General features: G+C 40.4%; 1 protein-coding gene across 2 annotated transcripts in view; it reads left to right on the top strand.

Moving 5' to 3' along the window:
- The window catches only part of CBFB (core-binding factor subunit beta), a 37,557-nt gene extending 18,660 nt beyond the window's left edge, over nt 1-18,897 (top strand). The window contains exons 5-6 of one of the 2 annotated variants that reach the window (XM_041458706.1): nt 4,125-4,220; nt 16,597-18,897. In XM_041458706.1, the coding sequence (XP_041314640.1) occupies nt 4,125-4,220; nt 16,597-16,665 (165 nt within the window). In that variant the 3' untranslated portion in view covers nt 16,666-18,897. Of the gene's footprint in view, nt 1-4,124; nt 4,252-16,596 lie in introns of both variants that reach the window. The other variant, XM_041458707.1, reaches the window with a different exon arrangement.
- Nucleotides 18,898-22,131: the final 3,234 nt, after the last annotated feature.

Genomic DNA, 22,131 nt, shown 5'->3' on the forward strand with positions numbered 1-22,131 from the left:
TGGCTACTCAGATATTTGTTTGTTCTTCTGGAGGGAAACACAGTTTTTGCCTTCACTCTGAGTACGAACTCCAAAGAAAACTTGCAGTATGGAAGTTCAGAAACATGTGGTTGTAGCAAAACAGTACTTTAGCTGCATTAGGTCAAAATGTTATGGGCAGGAATCATTTGTAATTTACAACTTCGAGTGATTTTGTACTGTTACTGTGCTACAGAGTAATAAAGTATTTTAAATCTTTGATTCCTCCAGAATACCAAGAACACTCCTCTGTTGTGCCTTGCCTCTCCCTAACTTAAGAAACTTTTGCGCATTAACGAGGTGATGTTAATGTGACTATGTTTGGGATTAAATGGAAACACTTTGTTTCAAAGTCACAGCCCTGAACACTTCCTCCATGATGCTAGAAAGAGAGAATAGTCCTGCTGCCCTTTGAGAATCCATGAGAAAAGCCACAGACCAAAGCTTTTACTCTAAATCCACTCTTGCTGTGAATTCACCTCTTTCAAAGTTGTGTCAGTGACCTGGGCAAGCTCAGTTCCAGCTGCAGCAGAGTCACTGCTGTGGACTCCGTGCACTAGGAGACCTTCAGGCTGTAATGCCTTACACAGCCAGTGTATAGCCCTGGGGAATGTAACATAAATCCCAAGGTTCTTGATGTGTAGTTACTAAGTTCGATACATAATGCTAAGTCACAGGACTTCTGAACTGAGAGCAGGCTGATGGGAACATGCACTCAGGAGGAGACAGTGTCATCCTTTCCAAAACTGGAGAAGGCCTGAAGAAGGTGGGCACCCTTCCCAAATGGAGAGGGGTCAGGTGACCTGTGGGTTTAATTTTTCTCCTCTTAATTTCCCAATAAATATTTTTGCAAGTGCTTGGATTACTTTAGTTTCCCAATGTGTGTATACTGTCTTAACAACACTTAACAATTCCCTTTTGCTGTCTTCAGAAGGTGTTTGTGTACTGAGGTTGTGATTTACTCTTTGTGTGTGAGGGGATGTGTGCATGCTCTCAGGGGTCAGTGCTTTCCTGACTTGTGAGTACAGAGTGCTGAGCTGGAGGTGTTGCACTGTATGGATCTACAGAGATGTTTGCACTCAGTTACAGGTGTGTAATTTGTTTTTAGTTTGTGATTCTTGGCAGCTACAAGGTCATCAGTGATCACTCTCTGCTACAGTAGTAGTACCTAGGGGTGCCCAGTGTCATAAAGATCTGTACAGACACAGGAGTAGCTGCACTCTTATGTGTGTTAGTATTGTAAACATCTGGGCAATCTTTTATGTTTTTCAGTTTCCTTTTTCCTGTATCTGTCACTGCTTCCTTGTTTAAAACTGTTGTAATAATGCGAGTGGCAGTTGACTGAACGGCTGCCTTTGATCCCAAAATAACACTGATGTCAGAGGGGGCTTAAGTGCCTCATGTGGTATTGCCTGTGTACCCACTGTCCTTTGTAAGAGGTCCAGCTGCTCTTCACACCTCCCTCATTTTTTGGAAGCTTGTCTTAAGCAAATGTAGTGCTGTTGCATTTTCCTGTCTCTTACCACCTCATACTAATGCTGGGATCAAATAAAACTTTTCTTTGCTGTCATACTTTGGAAAACATACAGCCCTTCACCAGGTCAACAAATACTTTAGGAAGAGAATCCACCTGTGTTAACATTGAAATATTTTAATTGTACCCATTAAGCTACTGTGTTTTCCACTTAATCCACAACCTATCCGTGTCTTGCTACTAAGTGGTCTTACTTTTTGTTACTGAAAGCTCTGGTTCCGCTGCTTGCTCAGACTTTGATGGACCAACACACACAAATCTGTATATACATGCTTGAATATCTTCCTTCTTTGGGGCTGAAATTTCCCTGGATTTGATATTTGAGTGTCATTAAGAGGTTGTTTCTGTCTTCAGTACTTTTGCACCTCTTCTGTAGTAGAGCATCTTGCTGTCTCACAGAGTCTTTTCCTGCTGGGCTGCTGTGAGGATTTGTGTATAAGTGTGGGTGTATGTAAGGTTCTCTTTTAAAATATTTTTTTAAATTTTATTTTCTGAACTGGGAGGTTTGGTTTTGTTCTCTTGTCATGTTGATTGCTCATTCTGTTGTTCATATTTTGCTTATTTTTACTTTTCTGTGTAAATTTATACCAGGAACATTTTTATAGAACAAAACTAAGATGTAGAAGTTATTTGGTCTCATACAGCTGAATTTGCTAGGCTATTATTACTAGAATTGAGTGACATTTTAAAAAAAACTTTTGTTAAATTCCTGTTGTATGAAGTTGGATTGTTGGTTGATTTGTTATAATGTATCACCAAGAGTAGAGCAGAATTCTGTGTTTTACTAAAAAAGTTCTGATGCTTTTATCCCTTTCTCAGACATGAGCAAACCAGTGTTTCAGCTGTCAACACGTCTTCATTCTGGATGTCAACATACTGATTTTTTCCCCCATGAATTTCTAATTTAGTTTCTTTTGGTTATGACCATTTATTTAAAATATTCCATCCAAGGCTGTACGTCAGCCTTCTATTTCATAAGCACTCTAAATGATTGTAAAATGCAAAAACCTTCGATAAAAAAAGAATCTTCTATTTAAGTCTGATTTAAAATAGAAGGTAATAAAGGCATACATCTCTTTTGTAAACTAAAATGAAGGCAGCTTTTCTGGAGTCATCTGGGAGACGAGCTTATCTGTTCTCTCTCTAACCTGCATTATTAAGAACAAACTTGCTTTCCACTCTCTGACCCTGGTTTCTCTGCCTTGTATGAGCACTAAAATGGCTGTAAAGGGCAAAATTCTAATCTTAAAAAGATATATGGTGTTAAAGTATTATCTTGTTGGCAGCTTTAAATGTTGCCCACACGTCCCCAGAAAGCGGCGGCGAAAGGCAGAGCTGGGACTGGCAGCTGTTTGTATTTCCCTGCCTTGGGCCACGAGGGAGCCCCTTCACAGCATTGCACAGAGCAGCTCCAGGGCCCACGATGGTGCCCACGGCAAAAAAGGCAATTTAACATCTTCTCAGGCTGGGGATGCTTTATCTTAAATTGAAAAATTTATGCACTTGGTCCCCAGGTAGATAAAAAACTTAGTTTTGCTCTCTACATGTTTATGTCCTCTAACAGTCAAGGTCAGCTTTTTTTAAAATTATCAACTTTAAAATAACATTTGCATGTATGTGGGAGTTGTCAGCAGAGTTAGTAGTAATTACAGTTGAAGAGCTAGAAGGAGGGAGAACCAGTACAGTTTATCCCTTCCTGGTTTGTGGGGCCTCTTCAGATGGGACTCTTCCATTCTGATGGGGAACAGTAAATGTGTTAAGAGGTCTCCTTAAGAATAATAACTTCCAGCCCAATTGATAATGGCTCCACATATTACTAACACTTTATTTAAAACATCTTCTAATAGAAAATACAATTTGAAGGATTTTTTTTTGAGCGTTATTATTAAATCTGCTCATGTGCATAAGCCATTATTGAAAATAAACAAAAGAGCTGTTGAAGACCTGCAGGTTTCTCCTCCATTGTGTGGAAATGTGTGCAAATTGGTGGAGGAATAATTTCTGCTTTGCACTTTCCTATGCATCTAAATTTAAATAATATAAACGATACACAGGTATTAAGAATGTTCATACTGATGCCCCTGCAGCAGCTTTTGATAAAATGAAGGATTGATTTGGTTTGTAACTTTGGTAATACTTTTAAATGCAAGATAATTAAATTACTACTGTTTGTGTAGTGGACTCTGTCTAGCTATACCTGTGTATACTGTCTTCAAAATGGCTTTTATAAAGAGAATAAAATGTATTGCCTTTTACACAGAACTTCTGAGAATTCCTAGCCTGAAAAAAAACCAAGCAGCATTTAAACTACTTTAGAACAGCAGCTCTCCTTTGAAAATATATTTTAGTAGTAGCTGCATTCCAACTATTTGGTTATCTCTGCTGCTGTAGTGAAGGTGAGTAATATTTCATCAACCTGTATTGACATTTGCTGGAACCTGCCCTTGTTCTAGCAGGTTCTGCAGGACATACTTGGCTTTGCTGCCAAGGGGTAGTTAATATTCAAAAGAAATGTGATTTGGTGGCAATGAGGGTCACCTTTTGTGTCACTCTGTGTCATCTGCTTTGGTAGCAGGAGGATGCATTGGCACAACAAGCCTTTGAAGAGGCTCGACGAAGAACTCGTGAATTCGAGGATAGAGACAGGTCTCATCGGGAGGAAATGGAGGTGAGGGTTTCACAGCTGCTGTCAGTAACTGGTTAGTACTTTCCCAAAACTTTAGATTGTTTCCATTTATTTGTCTGTTTGTACAATGTCGCGTATTGTGTTTGTTCAGTGATGTTATATAAAAATTGCAAAATGCATTGTTTTTTACTCTTGTAAAATGGATTTCAAGTTTTTTAAAGTTTTGATAAGAATTCTCTGATCATGTACTTTTTTCCTTTCTGTAGATGGTCTTTGCTTAAGTGGGTACTTAAGCTGTAAAGACATCTATTCAAAGAGTTGCCATTTCTCTCTGAAATGATGCTTTAACAGCTGAGAGAGGGATCTTTTACCTCGTGCATTTCTCATGAACACAGAAAAGGCTTTGGGAGCTGCAGGGGCAGAATTTTGGAGCTTGTTATCCCATGTTTTGGGAAAAATTACCAGCCAATTTAATCAGATGCCACAGTCTGCTTTCTTGCACAGGCTAGTTTTATTGTCTTCTCACCTTTTTCTTACGGGTGGGAAGTCTGATTCCTTTTTTCCCTGGTTTAGTTTCCCTGTTTTATTCTTTGCTTCTTCAGGGCCCCACAGTCTTGAATCTTGTTCTTTCTTGATGAAAGCAGAAATTACTGGGATTGAGAAAAGAAGAGCCAGGAAAGGGAATGGAAACCAGCTGCTCTGAGATGTCAGAAAGGCGAGAGCTGTAAGAGGACAAGTAATAATACATAAGGGGAGTTGGCAAGTTAAGGCAGGCTGCAGGTCAGGAGAGAATAGGGAGAACACAGAAAGGCTTTGAATTTCTTTCCCTTACTAATGCTGTTTCTTACTTCCTGCTTCATCAGTACAGCCTGACTTAACTGTAATCAAATATGATCAATCTGCTGGTTCTATGGTTTTTAGAAAATTTGATTATTGTTATTGCTAAACTACTTTTCTTTTGGCATTCTTTCGGATAGTTGGGATGATCAGACAGACTTTCTTCCCTTCCAACTACAACTGGAAGGAGCTGAGCATGAAAATGAGAGGGAACAGATAGGCACAGAGGATAATATCTCTCTCTTTGAAGTGGCTGGAGTGTGTCTCCTTGCAAACACTGCTGCAGCCAGGTCAGATGTCAGCTGTAGCAAAGGTAAAATCCTTGCCTTGGAGGCCCTGCTACCACTGGATTCTTGGAGCAGCAGCTGGACTGCCTGAATAATTCTGTCACAGTATAGCTACAACCTGCTTGTAAGTTCACTTCAGAAGGAAGGTAGAATTAGCTTTAAGCTGCTCATGAAGACCTGTGCCAGCCTGCTTTACTGTGAACAACACAGTGGGAACTTTAGTTCCAATCTTATGTCTTTGACCTCTATGTATTTAAAACTTTTCTTGATATATTCTCCTTGCACTGTGCCCTTCATCCCCACTCCTCTTATTAGAGAGAAGCCATGTGCATGCTGAAGGTTAAAAAAGAGTGAGGCTTCCTGAAATAACTTTTGGAGTTATAAGACACATAATTTTCCTCCAAGTCTAGAAAACACTTACTTGCAGCTAGGCTGTGTAAAAACACTATTTCAATTAACAGTGAGATTGAGGTAATATTGGGCATCTGGGGCTTCATGGCACACATCAAAACTCATGACACTGAGACACAAAACGCAGAGTTCTTGGCTGTCTGCAGGAGCGGGATGCAGTAACTTCTGAAAACACTCGTGCTTTTTATAAGGCAGAAGGCAGTTGCTGTAAGTGATGTCCTTATTAGCTGTTGGTACCCATTTTCTCTTGAAACAACAATAGTTGTTGTCCCAGCTTTAAAGCACTGGTATAGATCACCTACAGAAAGGAAGAAAAGAAAAAATTACTGACTTGAAATATGCTTAAATAGAATGAAAAGTATTATCAAAGGTTGTTTTAAATTTGTGATGTGAAATGCAAATCTTTAATAATTGTTATACATTGTTTTGCATACTTTCCTGTTTATTTTACTGTACTTCTTGGATATGTCTAACCAACAGATTCTTTTCCTCCAGTACTCGTAGGTCTATAATTGGTTTTTACATTTCAGTTTTCATTCCTGTGTTTGGGGTAGGATGTCCTGAACTTATATCTGGAATGTTTACAGACAAGCTTTTTTACTCTTGATCTTAGGACTGCATAAAAGTCAGGATCTTTTGGGATGAGATAGGACAGAGCAGAAATAGACTTACAATGCATTCCTAAAGAGGAATCAGATTTCCAAATCATTCATTGCTACCCTTCTTTTCAATCTAAAGCAGCATTTGGGCAGAATCAAATGAACTTTAATCAGTAAGCACTTGGTGTTCATGATCCTTGTACAGAATTCTCAATAGAAAGTGATGCATAAAAGTGCATTCCTGTGTTTGTTGTATTTGTGGCCTGTATTGAATTCTCCAGTGCTGACGTGCTCAGTCAGCTTGGAAATGCAGTTTGTCAGTGGCACCCTTCTGATGATTGCATTTCTGACAGCTGCAGAAACCTTAATCCAGACTGCCTTATGTTCTGTTTCTGTTCTGTCAATGGGGCCAGCAGTATCTTTGGTTTCACTGCAGAGATGGTACTTGAAAGTTTTTATATGGAAAAGGCCAGTTCTAAGTGTGCTGAGTGAATTTTTATGTATGTTACGCTACACACAAATGAAGATACTTTCCTTGTGATCATTTTAATATGATTTCTATACCGCTTTTATTTCCTTAAGAAAGTTTTAGATTTTTCTTTTCTGCCATGCTTGGCATGGACAGTAAAACTCAGATTTGGCAGATGTGGAACAGGATCTCATCAGTGTTAATGATGGTTTTAAGAATTGCAACACTGTAGAAAATCAGAATATTTCTGACAGTAGAATTACAGTCAAAATGCCTTTAATAGAGACCAGATTCTGCTTCAGTGGGGGAGGGAAGGGGAATCCTGCAATATTCCACCCACTCCTACCCAAAACAGAGGCGCCAGCTCTTTGGAAATAGTTATCCATCCAAAGCCTGGCAGCATATGAAAATGATCAGATTCAATTCTTTATTTATACAGCTTTCTGGGTAAAAAAGATTCCCTATTCTAAGTCTTTCTGTAGACTTAACATAAACTCTGTAGACTTAAAACTCCCCACAAAGGAATGATCAGTGATAACTTATTGAAAACAATGTTAAAGTGTCTTGTGTGTGGCAGTTGGATTTTATAATGGTGACACTTTGCAAGGGGAAAAAAATTACAAGTTCAGTAGCAATTTAAAAATTATCACTTTGCTAATTTCATTTTTAAGTATCCTAAAAAACTCCCAACATATTAAAAAAAATCTTCCCCCTAAAAAAAAAAGGCAAAAAAACCCCTTCGGGGGTGTTGTGAGCTTTGTTTACTGTCTTTTCATCATATGGAATCCCTTCCATTCCAGTTTAGCACACCAGATCTTTGTTTTAATGAACATATTCTTTGCATCTGAGGGCATCTGAGGTGGGTTGTGCTTGAGTTTTCAAAGGTGATCATGTTTTTGTGCAATTACAGCACTCTGATGTAAATAGGGTGGGAGTGGATTTAGGAATTTTCATTGAAGTTTTTAAGTACCTCTGAGTTGAACTGCCTTCTGCTACATTTTTAACATTGTTTGTTTTGAATACAAGATGCTTTTGAGTTTTTATATCAACTTATATAGCTCAGCTACATCAGATACTGCAAATCCAGCCCCGCTGTCCAGGATTCTTTTGTTTCAAAGATGCTTTTGAAGTCAGTGAGTGTTCTTAGTGCCTTCAGAATTAATAAGGTATCCCAATGGCTCTTACTTTTACAAAAATGTTGGAATGCTGAGACAGAGAATGTTTAATAATATACACATAAAGAAAAACCTTATCCTCATTTAAAGATTTTTTTTTTAAAAATGAGGTGTTTGAACTTGAAGTATTTGTATGCTCCCCTTTGCCGAACTAGAAGAGCAAGGAGACTGAAGGGATGTTGGTGAGGCAGATGTTTAATTTTCACTGTCTTTATCTCCTTGGGTCGTGGTTGAGAGTCAGTCTGAGTGTCTCTGGTGTGGTTTCACTATGAATGACCAGAGTCAGAGTCAGAACAAGAAGGGTTCTGCAGAAATTACTGTGAAGTTGCTGTCTAGACGTGAATTTCCAGGAAGAGCTTTTGCTTGTTTTTCAGTCTTTTGGCATAGTGGCATGATGCAAAAATGCGTTACACTGTGCAGAAGGGCCTGGGGAGATTTAAACAGCCCCTAGTTGGTGAAATTAGAATTTATTGAAAGTAATGGCCCGTGTTCAGTGCAGAAGAGCCACAAGCAGGTGCCTCCTGACAGCTCTTTGCTGGAGCAGATGGCACAAAACGATGGATTTTCAAGGTAAAGAAGAGGCCTTCTGCTGTGTTGCTGTGTGCAGGTGGGGGTATTTTGTGAAGGTTTGTTTTGTACAGACAAGCTGTAATTTCAGACTTGCAGTGATCTGTGTGAGTGCAGTTTGTCCAGCTGTGTTCTCCAGAGCTTGGCTGAGGATGTCCCTATGGCTTTACTTGGGGATGGGTTGGATCTGTTCTTAGTCTTCCAATGTAATTTCTTCAACCAGTGTTTTTGAAATGTCATGTTTTTCTACTTTGTGTTCCTTTCCTTTTTGTGTTGCTGCCATGCTCTTTATTTTAGCAACACTCTGAGTAAAGAGACGGAGTGGTTTGCTCTCCCTAAAACAGTCTAGTCTAGCAATCTGTCTGTTTGTGGTCTTGGGCTAAATATAAATTACATTAATGGCTAAGAAGAGCCATTTTGGGAAACTGCATGAAATTCCCATTTTATTTTTGCTGAAAAAAACCCCCTGTTTTGGAAATTGTTTTTCTTCCAGAAGCAATTCCTCTCAGCACAAAGCACCAAAAACCCCCACCAACCCCACCCTTTAAAAAGTGCTGGAGTAAAAATTTACCTAAATTTTAAATACTGTGTCCTGCCCTAGGTTTTTACATATTATTCTTGTTTGTTGGGAATTACCAGTTGAAATAGGCAAGATACATTTCATTTAATTTTGCTGAAGTTGGGAACTCTTAAAAAACAAACAGGATTTTGTTACAGAAATGTAAACAGTTTACAGTTGAAAGAAAATAAAGTAGTAGGACTGACTTTCATGTTCTAGACAGTGAAATTACTCTCCTTTTCTTAATTTTTTCTAAGATGAAACTCCTAGTGTAAATAAATGCTCTAACTAATTATATTTTTCTCAAATACAACTGACTTCAGAAGAAAGTATAATATTACAATAAGTATGTGGGGACTTGTTTGTTTTTAATTTTGGCTCGGGTTTTTGTTTTTTTTTAATTTTCTCATCAGATTTTAAAGGGTTTTTTTCCTTATTAATCTGGAATTAATTTAATTAGTGTTTACTGTATGTACTCTCCAAAATGATGATGATAGAAAAATACAACAACCTTTAACACAGGTTTTTGGATATGAAAGAAACCCAACCCGTTGATTTTTCATATGCAGTGGTAGTGTAGGCTTGGTATATGCTTGTACACAATTATAAACAATTTGTTTAGATGGAGGATGGATACAGCATAACTTGGAAAGAGGTGTTTGAGTGGGAGTGTGTTGCCTCAAAAGGTTCTGCAGTGCCAGTCCAGCACAAGTAACCAGTTAAGTTATGGCTGGTTTGCTTCACAGGAACTTAAATAGCTGGTGCTTGTGCAAAAGTGCTGTAGAATGCATAGATCAGAAAAACAATTTGTGCTGTACAGAATCAATGCTGACTGTAGGACGGAGGAGATCAATCTTGCAAATCAGGGAATACTGTAATATAAGCGTCTTCTTTCAGTCAATGAAGGTTAGAAAGGGGCTGAGCAGCAGAGGAATACTGTCTGGAGGCAATCAATATTAATTATAAATTTATAACCTTTAGACCAGCTTTCAAACAGTGCTTTCTAAAAGGAAGCACTTTAAGCTTTTTTCCCTTGGAAAAGAAGTTTCAATATGAAAGTAAAAATTTCAGTCTCTACCCAAAGCTCTTCAGAGCTACCTATTCCTGCTGTGCTTTTGCCTTCCTTGGCTTGCAGTGACCTTGGTCCAGTGTGGGGCACAGAATCATTACCTTCATAACAGCTTTTAAACAAAGATGCAACCATTGCAAAGATTTCAGGTGAGGGGGTGCATGGGGTCAGGAAGCAGCTGTGCTGCTTGGCTGGTCATGCTCTGGAGCTCTCTCACAACCTGTGGGAGAGCAGGCTCTGCAGGTAACACAGTTCACATGTGTTTTCAGTCTGTTTCTAGGAAGTAGGTAGTAGTTTGAAATGAAGTCTTGATGGAGGTAAGTGCTAAATAACTCTTATCAATGGCCTTTGTCAGGAAAAATTTTTATTTTGACTTTCAGTGAGCTTGAAAGACAATGGGAATGGAAGCAGGAATAAAAAAGAGCATTGGGTATAGAATTCATGGCATGAATAGTTCTACAGTTACTACAGTCTAACATCCAGATCCCTTGCCAAGTTTGAGAGCCTGTTTTTCATTATTTGCATAATTTAAGTGGTGCTTGACATTATAATTAAGAAAGATCAAGGCTACTTCTTCCCAGGTTCAGTGAAAAGGAGAGCTGATAGCAAAATGAATGTTATGGGCAGCCAACAAAGCAACTGCAGAGACTGGATCCAGGCCATGAAGTCTAATGCTGATAGCTGTGCCTGCTAGGAATGTGGTACAGATCATATCCCCTCTGGCAGCCACTGGCTCATGGATGCAGTGGTGCTGCTGTGGCTAAAGCTCTGAGAAGTGAAGATTGAGAGTCTCTGTGCAAGGCCTCTGGAGACTAGGAAGCACATGGGCTGCTTCATCAAGCTGTGACCAAAGAACTTCTGTGATATAGAAGTTGACATTCTCACTATGCTGTAGGGCCCCAGCTTTGCTGGCTCCAGTTCTGAAGGCTGAGTTCCTCCTGCCCTTCTCTTGAGTAAAGGTTACTGGAGGCAGGGCCAGCATTTTGTTCAAATCTCCATGGTAGAGGCTGTTGTTAACCAGCAGCTCAAAGAGTTTTCAGTTCATTGTTGTGGGTCTGCCTCAGATACCAGGACTAATGTGAAGGTGTGCTTGGTTGTAACTGGTCATTTTTCTGAGCATTGCTCTCTTTATTTCAGGGCTGGCTTTTTTTTTTTTTTTAATTTGGGTGGTTTTTATCCTGTGGTTGTATACTTTTCTAAAAAGTATCTGCAAAGTATTCTCAGGTTTGGTTGGTTGGGGTTTTTTTTTTATCCCTTTTCAGGAGGTTGGCAGTTGTAAGAGAATCCAAATGTTCACTGTTTAGTTTTTCATAGCATAGCCTGATTTTTCACTTATTTAGTAAATTATAGATGGCAGATGCCAAGGCACATAATGCATTTGCTCTGTCTGTTTCAGCAGGACAGAGCTGCCAGAATCCAATTAAAGAATTGCAGTGGAGTTGTCCATGGAGAGACTTTATTTTGGCTATTCTTTTTGTGACAGCCCTTCCTCAAATTAGCTCACTTTTCCTTCTCTCCTCTTCACCAGTGTCCCAAGTTGTATATGCAGTGGGTATGGTTGTATTTGTCATTTCACTGTGTGGCATTCAGAAGTCCCAGTTTTCCCTACTGCTTTTTGTAAGTGATTCATAGAAAGGGAGGGCCATCTTCATGGCAGCCCTGTCCATCCTTAATAAATTTGCTTCCAACTCTCTCAGCTCTGCTTTCTCAGAGCTATCATGTAACCACACAGTGGGACTGCATTATCTTTTCCTCATGAGCTCATGTGGTAAGAGGAGTTGGTTTCCTTAGGTATGTTTGAGGCCTCAGAACATGCCCAGGAAGGGGCTGGTTAGAGATGCTTTCTTAAAGTCAGTTTAAGGAGTTTTGTTGGCTCAGTTGGAAGCACAATAGGCTGCAGCATGGGGCAGGATTGAGTGGCTGGAGGAGGTGGATGTGTTCTGACTGTCTTGGCTGCTGGAGGAACTGCTTATGTGCCACCTTCCTTATTGCCCATCTGTTTTCCCTTTGTGCCCCAATAACAGATGTAAAGCCTCCAATGTGGTTCTTGTTCAGAAAAGTAAATGGTAAAACGTACTGATTTAATGACTCCAAGCTATCTAGTTTACTGAGAAGAAAAATAATATGATGCAGATATTACTCTTGATAGGGCTTTCAGTCCATTCCCCTTAGCCTATATTTAGGTTTAGGGAAAGCTCAGACTTCAGAGGTTAAAGAGAGCAGAGGTGTAAGAAGTACTATAGGCACACTCTTTGTTTGTTTACTCTCAAGTCAAAATGCTTTTGTTAGTAATTCTTCTCTTTTTTGTCAGTCATTACCCCCATGGTACCAGCATTATGAGTTCAGCATGAATAAGTCTAGAGTAGCATTTGATAGGAGGCTTTGAAATGGTTTTTTGCCAAATACGTTCCTGCAATTCTTCCAGTTGGTCATCACACCCTCTCCAGGGTTAGAGGTTTTCAATGGCTTGGGGCCAGTTACAATTCCTTCTGTGCAGCAGCAGATTTGCATGGCTTCATGTTCTGAAAGCTGAGTGCTAAGTATTTTTCAGTGTTGCAACTCTTGATGTGTCCATCAAGTTAACTCTTCTGTTCCTGGATATTTGGAAGAAAGTTGGCAATCTTGGTTAAAATACATTCATTTTTAGGGTAATTGCAGTTCTGGTGGGATCTGTGTGCTAATTACAAGTTTCTCACAAGCAAATATTTGTTATCCTTTCACTAAATAACAGATGAAGAACATGTGAAGTAGTGCTCCTTCAAACTTAAGTCAACATTTGACTGAAAAAAATGAAATACGCAGAGAAAAGATGAATAACTGCTGTTTTCTCATGGCTCATTAAGCATGACTCATAGCAGTGTATTCCATTTCCCAATGGCAAAGATAAATGCATCTTTCTTAATTGAAGCAAGTCTCCTTAATCCTTGAGAAGCTGAGCCCATTATTCACTGAGAGTAATACTGGTGCTTTTGTGTGGCAGCAAAAGGTATGCATTTCAAAAACTACAGCAAAAACTGCAGTTTAGAGGATTGATTGACTGTGCTGGGGAGTATAGGACCCCCAGTGGTGAGAAGTCTGGAAATTGCTGGTTTACATCTATAAAAGGGAAGCTTTAGCTTCCTGTAATAGGCTGAGGAGAACTAGCAGATACTACCCTACTGATAGTCACACTCTTCCTGCAAGGGAGTGTTAAGGATCTCATGGCATTTCTTATGGAAGTTGTATTTTGCCAATTGTCAGTGGACAAAAATAGCACCCAGTGCTTCTTGCTCCGTAGCGTGCTTCCTGTCTGTACAAAGTGATTTTCCTAGTCTTTACCAAGCATCTTTTTTTTTTTTTTTTCTTTTTCTTTCAGCATGTGAAGCCCAGTTGTAGTTGCTGTATACTGAGCATGCTGTGCCCTGGCAGAATGGCTGTGGCTGCTAGAACAAGCCTGCTTCACACATTGTCTTTTTGCACAGTAGTAGCACAAGGAAAGCAGGGTGCCCGAGTCAGAGCTGTCATTCCAACATGTTGCAGTTGCTTGTGTAAATCCCCACTTACAGAATTGCAAAATTACACCTTTATCCACATACACTGTTGTAAGATATTGTAATGACTGTTTTTGGTATATTTGAGGGTCATTTGTCATGCCTTTTGCATTTCACTTGAAAGGGCAAATCTGGTAGTTGTTCACTAGTGGCTTCTGCAAACTCTACAAGTAGCAATGAGGTCACGAATCATGCAAATTCTTTCATATGCTTTGAAAGAAAAGGCCACTTTAAGCAAAGCATAAATGCAACCATATGCTCATATCTTGGAGCCTTTGCTGAAATTTGACAATAAAATTGCTGTGCATATGATTTGTTTTCTGAAGAAGAAACACTGTTGTTTTTAGAGCAGTAGTATAGCAGCAATTAACTTGCTGGTCTTTTCTAGTTAAGTGTAAAAATGTTTATCGAGTGCCAAATTGGTAGAAGTAAGGTTTTGGTAATTGTTAAAGACAGTGCATGTCTTTGTTTCCTTTTAGAGGAAAGAGGCAGCAGTAAAATCAGAAGCAATCTTGTTACAGTCTGCTCAATAGAAGGGTATGCAAAGTAGAACTGTTGCTGTTTTGTTAATCTTGGTGCAACTCTTAAATTAGCCTGGGAGTATCTATTCAGGCTTGATGAACAACCATTTCATATGAAAAAAATATTTACAGCACAGTTGGCTTTTCTGTTGAAGGAAAAAGGAAGTGTGGGGTTTCCTTCAGTGATTTTGATAGTCAAAGCTGAATGATTTGGCTTTTGGAAATAATGTAAAAAGCTTAATTAAATGCCATCTTGTATCTCTACAAAGAGGACAGTGTGCAGAAGTTGTTTCAAGGACCTCAAAGAATATGCCCTTAAACACTTAAAATCATCAGTGCTGTGTGGTGATTAGAGTAGTTTGCTTTAATGTGATTCCTCAGAAAGATTACTGAGAAATCTGTGGGTTTGTGCACCAGCAGTGGTGTTGGTTCTCACCTTCAGATTTCTTCTGCAAGCAGGAGAAGCAGATTGTTCCTTCAGAGTACAACTAGTGCAGACAGAACAGAGCAAAAAGATTGGTTCACTCTTAATTATCTAAAGTGCAGCCAACACTGAATACATAAACGTAGTAGGTAGCAATTGTGATATTTAAGTTAGTGGAGGTGTTTCCAAAGCAATAGTGGCAGTGTGACCACTAAGGAGAGTGCGGGAGGGGATTGTCTGCTCTGGAAACATGCTGATTACTAGAGGGATTTATTGAATGAACTCCATGTGCATCAGAAAGGGACCACTGCACATGAAAGGAGAATGTAACTTTAAATTGGCTTTTAAATAGGAGAAGGAAGCAGCAGTTCTCTGTCTGGGTGCAGCTAACCTAGTGCACTGGGAGCATACAATTAGGCAGACAAGAAGAATGGTAGGTAAGGGAGGAAGAAGTGAACAAAGAAAGAATGGTCTGGGTTGGGAAAAGTGGTGTCAGCAGTGCATGCCAGAGGGTCTGGAGTGGCAGGCTGTGCTTGCTCACCCTTTGGAATGGGAGTGCAGCAGCAGTACCTCATGAGCTGGGGCAGCTGCTGTGCTGTGGGGAGGCTTCCTCTCCGTCAGTAAATGGGGCTCAGAAGAGCCCAGGCAACACCCAAGAGCAGCACTTGTGCCCCTGTTAGTCACAGCCCTGTTGGAGTACTCGTGTTGTTCTGTGTGATGCTGCCAACACGGTAATTGCTTGAAGGGTATTCCAGTGGCACAATGCCTGTTGCCCAGGCAGTTGTTAAGGCTGTTGCCCAGTCTTTCAGGAACATAGAAAAAGTCTTGTAGTCACTGGTTTGCATTTTTTTAAAGCCCTGAATGGCAGGTTATTGCAGCTGATGGGGGCACTCAGAATAAAGCCTGTGTAGTGACGCCTTCCACCAGCTGAGAATGTGGCCTGAGACTGTTTGGGTCATGTGGCAGTGACAGGCCATGGTGCCAGCTATTCACTCTATAAACCTTAAATAAAAGTGCTGGCACTAAAATGTCTTAAAAAACAGCTAGCATGTATTAGATGTTCATCAGAGTCAATGTATGGCTTTAAAATTTTAAGGAAATCAATGTTTTCAAGTATTTACATGCAACATTTGTGTGTGCTGTAGCTGTGTACATGTAGAGAAAGTAGATAGTTGTGTCTTTTACTGTTACTGACCATTCTTAATTACCTCTTTACAATGTCATTAACTCAAACTGTTTAACAGAATAATTTATTTAAAGGAGAACTTACATTACTTTTGTTTTAATACAGGGGTGCAATCCTATGTCAGTTTTCTCAGTTTGTTAACTTTGCAGGTGCACCGAAGAAGAAAGCAGTAAAACCCCAGCTTTTATGAAGTGTTAAAATGTGTGTCCATCTATGGATTAAATTGTACTCATGTGTTACTATAAGTCTCTTGATTCTAGAAGAAGCTAAAGTAAATGTTTTTCTTGTAGAATACATCACATCATTTCCAGATAATTTTATCTCATATTTTAGTCTTTCTCCCTAAAACTGACGGAAAAGGTTAACAGAAGGGAATTTCACAAGAAAGAAAATTATTTTTGGAAGAAGAGGCACAAAATTGTTACCTAACCATTGTGGGAGTCTCTTGCTGATTGCTGAAGCAATGTTTGAAGCCTGGCAGTGTGTGTGCACGTGTGTGAGCACGAGCACACAGTCCCTGCTGGGAGCTCTGGGCTGGGAGGGGAGGCACAGCAGGCTCGGAGCCCCTCAGGAACAGAGGCTGCCAGACCCACAGCCCTCCTGAGAGCCCACCTGCTTCGGGGGGCAAACTGAACTGGGGCAAAGCATGATTTTGATGTTAAAGTACTGCTCGAATTGTAAAGTTCCTGCCTCGTATTGGTTATGGTGTTAGTTGTGTTAATGTACTGAATTAGGAGCTGCTGGTTCCTGGTAGCTGACCCTCGGTGTGTGTTTGTTGCTGCAGGCAAGAAGACAGCAAGACCCTAGTCCTGGCTCTAACCTGGGCAGCGGCGACGATCTCAAACTACGTTAATGGCGGCAGCAGGCGTCCCACGGCCCTGCACACGTGCATTGCTTCTACTTGGCAAAGGATTGAACAAAAGACCAGAAACTGTGATAACTGGGTATATTATGGTCTGTTTCCTGACCTGCGGCAGTCGAAGTCACCGCGAACTGCCATGGTTTGCACTATGTTTATGTTACCATACCTGCATTTCCCATTTTAAGCATGTAGCCAGTGGCAATTCGAAATTTTGTTTTTCTATGCAAACTTATTTTTGTTGGCACTATCTTAGTGAAATGGAAACTTATGCAGCTATAAAACCATTTTTCTCGACTGTAATAAAAATTGCCACTTAAAAATAGGTCAAGATATTACAGATTTAGAACAACTTCTGTTTTTGTTTTTGGTTTTGTTTTTTGTTTTTTTTTTTTTTTGTAAACTGCTGGAAGCCAATGCATTCCAAGCTTAATTTTTTAATATGGGCTATTGGAATTTTGATTGTCCTTATTGTGTTCCTGCTTTATTTTAGATAATGCATTCTTATCTTTCTTTCAGTTTTCTTTTTTCTAAATTTGCAAGACCTTATTAAAACTGCTGACATTATTTTGCATTATTTCCAAGCTAAACCCAGTGAATCAGAGCTGTTGGAATCAGTTTTCAAACTTTGTGGGTTTGTAAACGTTACAGTTGCAGTATTCATTTAACTGCTAACAATTCATTGGTTCCACTTCTAAAATTATAAAAAACTTAAAATGTATATTCTCATGCATTAATGCATTCTTCCCCATTATCTGTCTTAGATTTTATTCTGTTCAAGTGAGTTTGGGTGGCTGTTATACCCTGTATATAGTGCTTTACTGAAACTCAGAGGAAGTCACAGGCTGGCTTCTGTTTTATTCAGGGATTTTTTTAACTAGTTCTTCAAAGGGATACTGCAACTCCACAATCAGATTCAACAGCATTTAAACTGGGAACAAAAGTGATCAGCTGCCAAGGTGATGTGTATTAAATCATGTTTAATATAACTGCTTTAAGTATATTTTATATCTTAGGCTTTTTGTAAAATTGTGCTGAATGGTGAAAAGCTGATATGAGCTTGTGTGCAGGAGTCTCATACTGCACATAGGCCCCTTCTATTAAATCTTATGCAAATTAAGACTGTTGCAGTATATATTGCATTTTCTAACAGGGTAAGATTTGGGATGAATTAATGTATGAATTAATCTTGTTTTATTTGGGGTGATGGTGAATGGACTTGCTCCAAAGATTTCATTGCATCCAATATTTGAAGAAAATCCATTAGAAATGTGATGTCATTTGGCTTTGTTAAAATGTGGTGCTTCCTGTACAGCCTGATTGATTAAAATGTCACTTAAATACCTTTTTAAAATAAGGGATCTGAATCCAGTGTTTTAAGAATTATTTTAAAGGTAGAAACTCTATATGGTTAGAACAGTTAATTCTTAATTAAATTCTATAATTAAGACAATTATACATTCCTCATTAATGGAAAAACAATTAATGCAAAAGAGGTCTTGCAAAAATGTAAGCAGATGTCAATGTGAAGGAGAATCTTTGTATGTTAATAATATGAATATTTAACATTCACTTAAAAATGTCATTAACTGTAAACTGTGAGAATGTCATCAAATAGAAATATTTTGATACTTCAATTTAAATGTGATTCACCTGAAAGATAATCTTTTTCACTCTGTGGCCACATATTCTTCTTGCTCTTCTTCCCCCAAAGAAATAATTTTTCTAAAGTGTTTCTGCAAAGAGTTATTTAAGGGACACACGCATGCATCCGCACGCATCCCTAGCCTTGGATCTTCTCTGCCATCTGTGTATTTTTGATGGAATAGTCTGAAGATTTATTTTAAAAGGTTTTCCTAACGTTTCAGACAGTGGTTTTAAACCATAAGTACACAGGAAATGACGCTATCAGATATTAACGTTGCTATCTCTATGTAAATACTGAACTTTCCCTATCATCATTTAGCATTCTGCTGCTTTCCATATCTTAATGCTGGCATTAAGATCACAGCCCTTACCCTCTGCTGGTTAGTGCAGACTTTTTAAAGTGCATTTTAAGTTATTGATGCAATTTGATATTTTTCATAATTTCTATTTAAACTGAAGTTGCATCATCTTTCTTGAATTCATCTCCTGTAAGAGTTGCCTTAAGCTACAGGATTGCTTTTGCTACTTTTTGTGTTGTATGTTTAACTTTCATAATAAACTTCTGTGTAGTGAAAACAAGGTGCTGTAAATTTATTTGACTCCCTGGTGGTCCCTGCTGGCATATTTTTAGGTGCAAGGCTGCCTTGATGTCCGTGGCTAAAGCAGTGGTGACATCCAGTGGTCACTTATCTAACTGACCCCTCTGCTGTGCTCAGCTGCTGGCTGGGAGCAGCCTTTAATAGAAGGGTCTGCGCTGGGGAAAATGTGGGTTTTGCTGCCCTGAAATTCTTGTTTCTTAAAACTGATAATGCCCTTCTTACTCTGAAAGCATGGATCTGCTCCAGGGGCTGCAAGCAAGGGGCTGTGTGAGCTTGCAGAGTGCTGTTTGTGGGCACATTGTGAGAGCAGCCACCAAACCTTGTTAATTGTGCTGCTTTGGGCGAGGGGGAACCAGGGGAGAGTTACATGTGTAAGTTCATGAAATGTGGGAAAGTTCTGTGGGGAAAATATGGATGTTGTATGCTACACCTTAAAACCTTCTGGAGCTGCTAAAATTTTAGGTGGTATAACTTCAAATAGCTAACACTGACGGACAGTGGTTAAGCCCTGAAATCAGGCAGAGGATTGCTTGTTTCCTGACAATACTTTAGGAATATTTACAGGCAAAAGGATAACAAGTAACCTTTACCACCTGGCTGTGAACAGACCAGAGAGCACCAAAGAAAAACAGCACTGCTGGGACCTGAGGCTTTCCTGGAGATGTTCTGCAGTGTGAAAGGGAGGTAGCTTTTGGAAGAGACAAACAACAAACCATGTTGCTCTGCTTCTCTTGCTGAGGACAAATGGTGTCCAGGCAGTGTTTTAAAGGTATCTGCAAACAGCTGTTCATAAAGCCATTGGGTAATTTGTCCATTTACCTGCAAGCTCATGGAGGGTTCACTTTTCTGCCCATGGCACATCACAAGTGGATGAGTCCAGTACTTGTACAGCCTTTCCTTGGCTGAAGGTGAAGGACCAGAGGCACTTTGTCCTCTGGCTCTTCCTAGATGGAATTTGCCTCTCAAGTGTGTGACTAGCAAAGGGAATCTGAAAGTCTCCCTGCATGAGGCACGTACAGCAGAAAAGAATTTCAAAAGCATTACAATCCAGTGCCTTAACTAGCATGGCTTGAGGATGGCTGTCCTTGATGTGAGAGTGAAAGACCACTGGAAATGCTGGAACTCACTGGAATTGAGAAGGATGTCAGGACCTGGAGCCCAACCACAGCAGGTGAGGTATGGTCACTTCCAGCTGGGTTTTTTAACCTCCTGCTCCTACATGACCTCTTCTGAACCCAAGAGAACAGAGTATTAACTGTTTCTCAGAGTTCTGAAATAGTTTGGGTTGAAAGGGAGCTCATCTAGTTCCAACATCCCACTAGACCATGTTGCTCTGAGCCCCATCCAGTTTGGCCTTGAACACTTCCAGGGATGAGCATCCACAGCTGCTCTGGGCAACCTGTGCCAGGGCCTCACCACCCTCACAGGGAAGAATTTCTTCCTGATACCCAATTTAAACCTCTCCTCTGCCAGTGTGAAGGCATTTCCCCTTGTCCTGACAGTCCATACACTTGTCAAAAGTCTCTCTCCAGCCTCTTTGCTTACTGGGAGGGCTCTGAGGTCTCCCTGGAGCCTTCTCCAGGCTGAACTGTCTACACAGGAGAGGTGCTCCAGCCCTCAGAGCTTCGTTGTGGTCTCCTCTGGGCTTGCTCCAGCAGGTCCATGTCCTTTTGTTAAGGACCCCAGGGCTGGATGCAGCATTGCAGGTGAGGTTCTCAATGTTTAGTCCCTTTATTGAAGTCCTCAATAAAGTGAATAAGCAGGTTTCCTAGTTTCTCTGGAAGGAAACAGCGGCTGTCCTGGGCTCATGCTCCCCTTTCTGAAAGCAGAAAACTGAGAAAATGAACTGTGAGTGAAAACAGCAGCTTTTCTGTTCCTGCAGATCTGTGATGGTTTGTCTAATAACAAGCCTTGTTCAGGTAAGGGCTGGGAAGTTGGATGAAGATGTGGTTTCAGAGAACTCCAGAACTGCATGGCCTGGGATGACCTTGGCAGGACTTCTATGTATTTTTTGTTTGCTGTTTGTTCAGGACTCCACTCTGTCATAGATGTTTTAAAGAATCCATCCTGTCTGCACGGAACTGGGACCAGTTTCTGTGAAGTTGCATTATTTTGTTACTACATTTCCAATGCAAATAAGAGAAAGACAGAAATGGCTTCAAGGATGGGAATTGCAGTGAGAAGTTAGAGCAGAGTGAACATTTGCATGGGCAACATTTCTCATAGCTCATTTGCCTGACATCCTGTCTTCACACTGCCACCAAATGTAAATCCCAGGCCATGCATATTCATCAACTGCTGCAGCTCAGAGCTGCTCAGGGTTTAAGTAACTATTAAATAGGTTTCTCAATTACAGGTTGAGATAAGTGAATTTTCAGAATTGCCTTGGGCTCATTTCTTAAAGCTCAGGAGTGAGAGGAGGGGGAAGTAGCACAGAAGAGCTGAGTGCTGCCTCTCTGGTGCTGTCACCTGGCACGGTGGATGGCTGGGGAAAGGAGTGGGAAACCAGAACACTTCCTGCTCAGTTTTGTGCCTCTTTCTGGGCCTGGTCCACAGTTTACCACAGCTGGTGAGAATTCTGCCAAGTCTTTGTTGCTTCCCACAACTCTTCTGATATGTAACTCTTTTCTACCCTGTTGCCTTGATGATGGGGTCTTGGAGGACCCCAGAATGGGTTTTCCTGGGGCTCCCTCTCTCTTGTTCTACAGGCCCTGATTCTCTGCTTTTCATGGAAACTAGTGGCTTTGCCACCTTTCCCCCTTTGCAATCTTCTTTCTTCCCTGGAGCAGGTCATGGGTTTAACTTGAAAAGAGAAAGACCTTATAGAGATGGGGCAAAACTTACACCTGAAAGCTCCTGGCTTTTCCAGCTGTTACCCACTGGCTTGCTGGGAGAGTCTGTCCCTCTGAGCCCTTCCCACCTGCATGTCCAACCCTTTCAGCTTTTGTTATTCATACCTTACAAAAACCCAGCAAAGTCTAGGCATAGAGAAACAAGCAGTGTGAGGGAACCAAAGCTCTTTGCCTGTGGGATGCACTTGTCCCTGATCACTTCCCATGTGACTGTCACTGAAGCAGATGACTGGAGTGGTTCTGCTGCCGCCGTTGCAAGATTTTGGAAGAATTTCAGGGCTTTAGCCCCTCACAGCAGTGGTGTACAGGAGGAGTGACTCCTGATGACACCCCAGGAGCTCTAAGCTTGGAGGAGAGCAGAG

The sequence above is a fragment of the Pyrgilauda ruficollis genome, unplaced genomic scaffold (genome assembly GCF_017590135.1).
Source record: "Pyrgilauda ruficollis isolate IOZ18807 unplaced genomic scaffold, ASM1759013v1 scaffold13, whole genome shotgun sequence".
Lineage (NCBI taxonomy): Eukaryota > Metazoa > Chordata > Aves > Passeriformes > Passeridae > Pyrgilauda > Pyrgilauda ruficollis.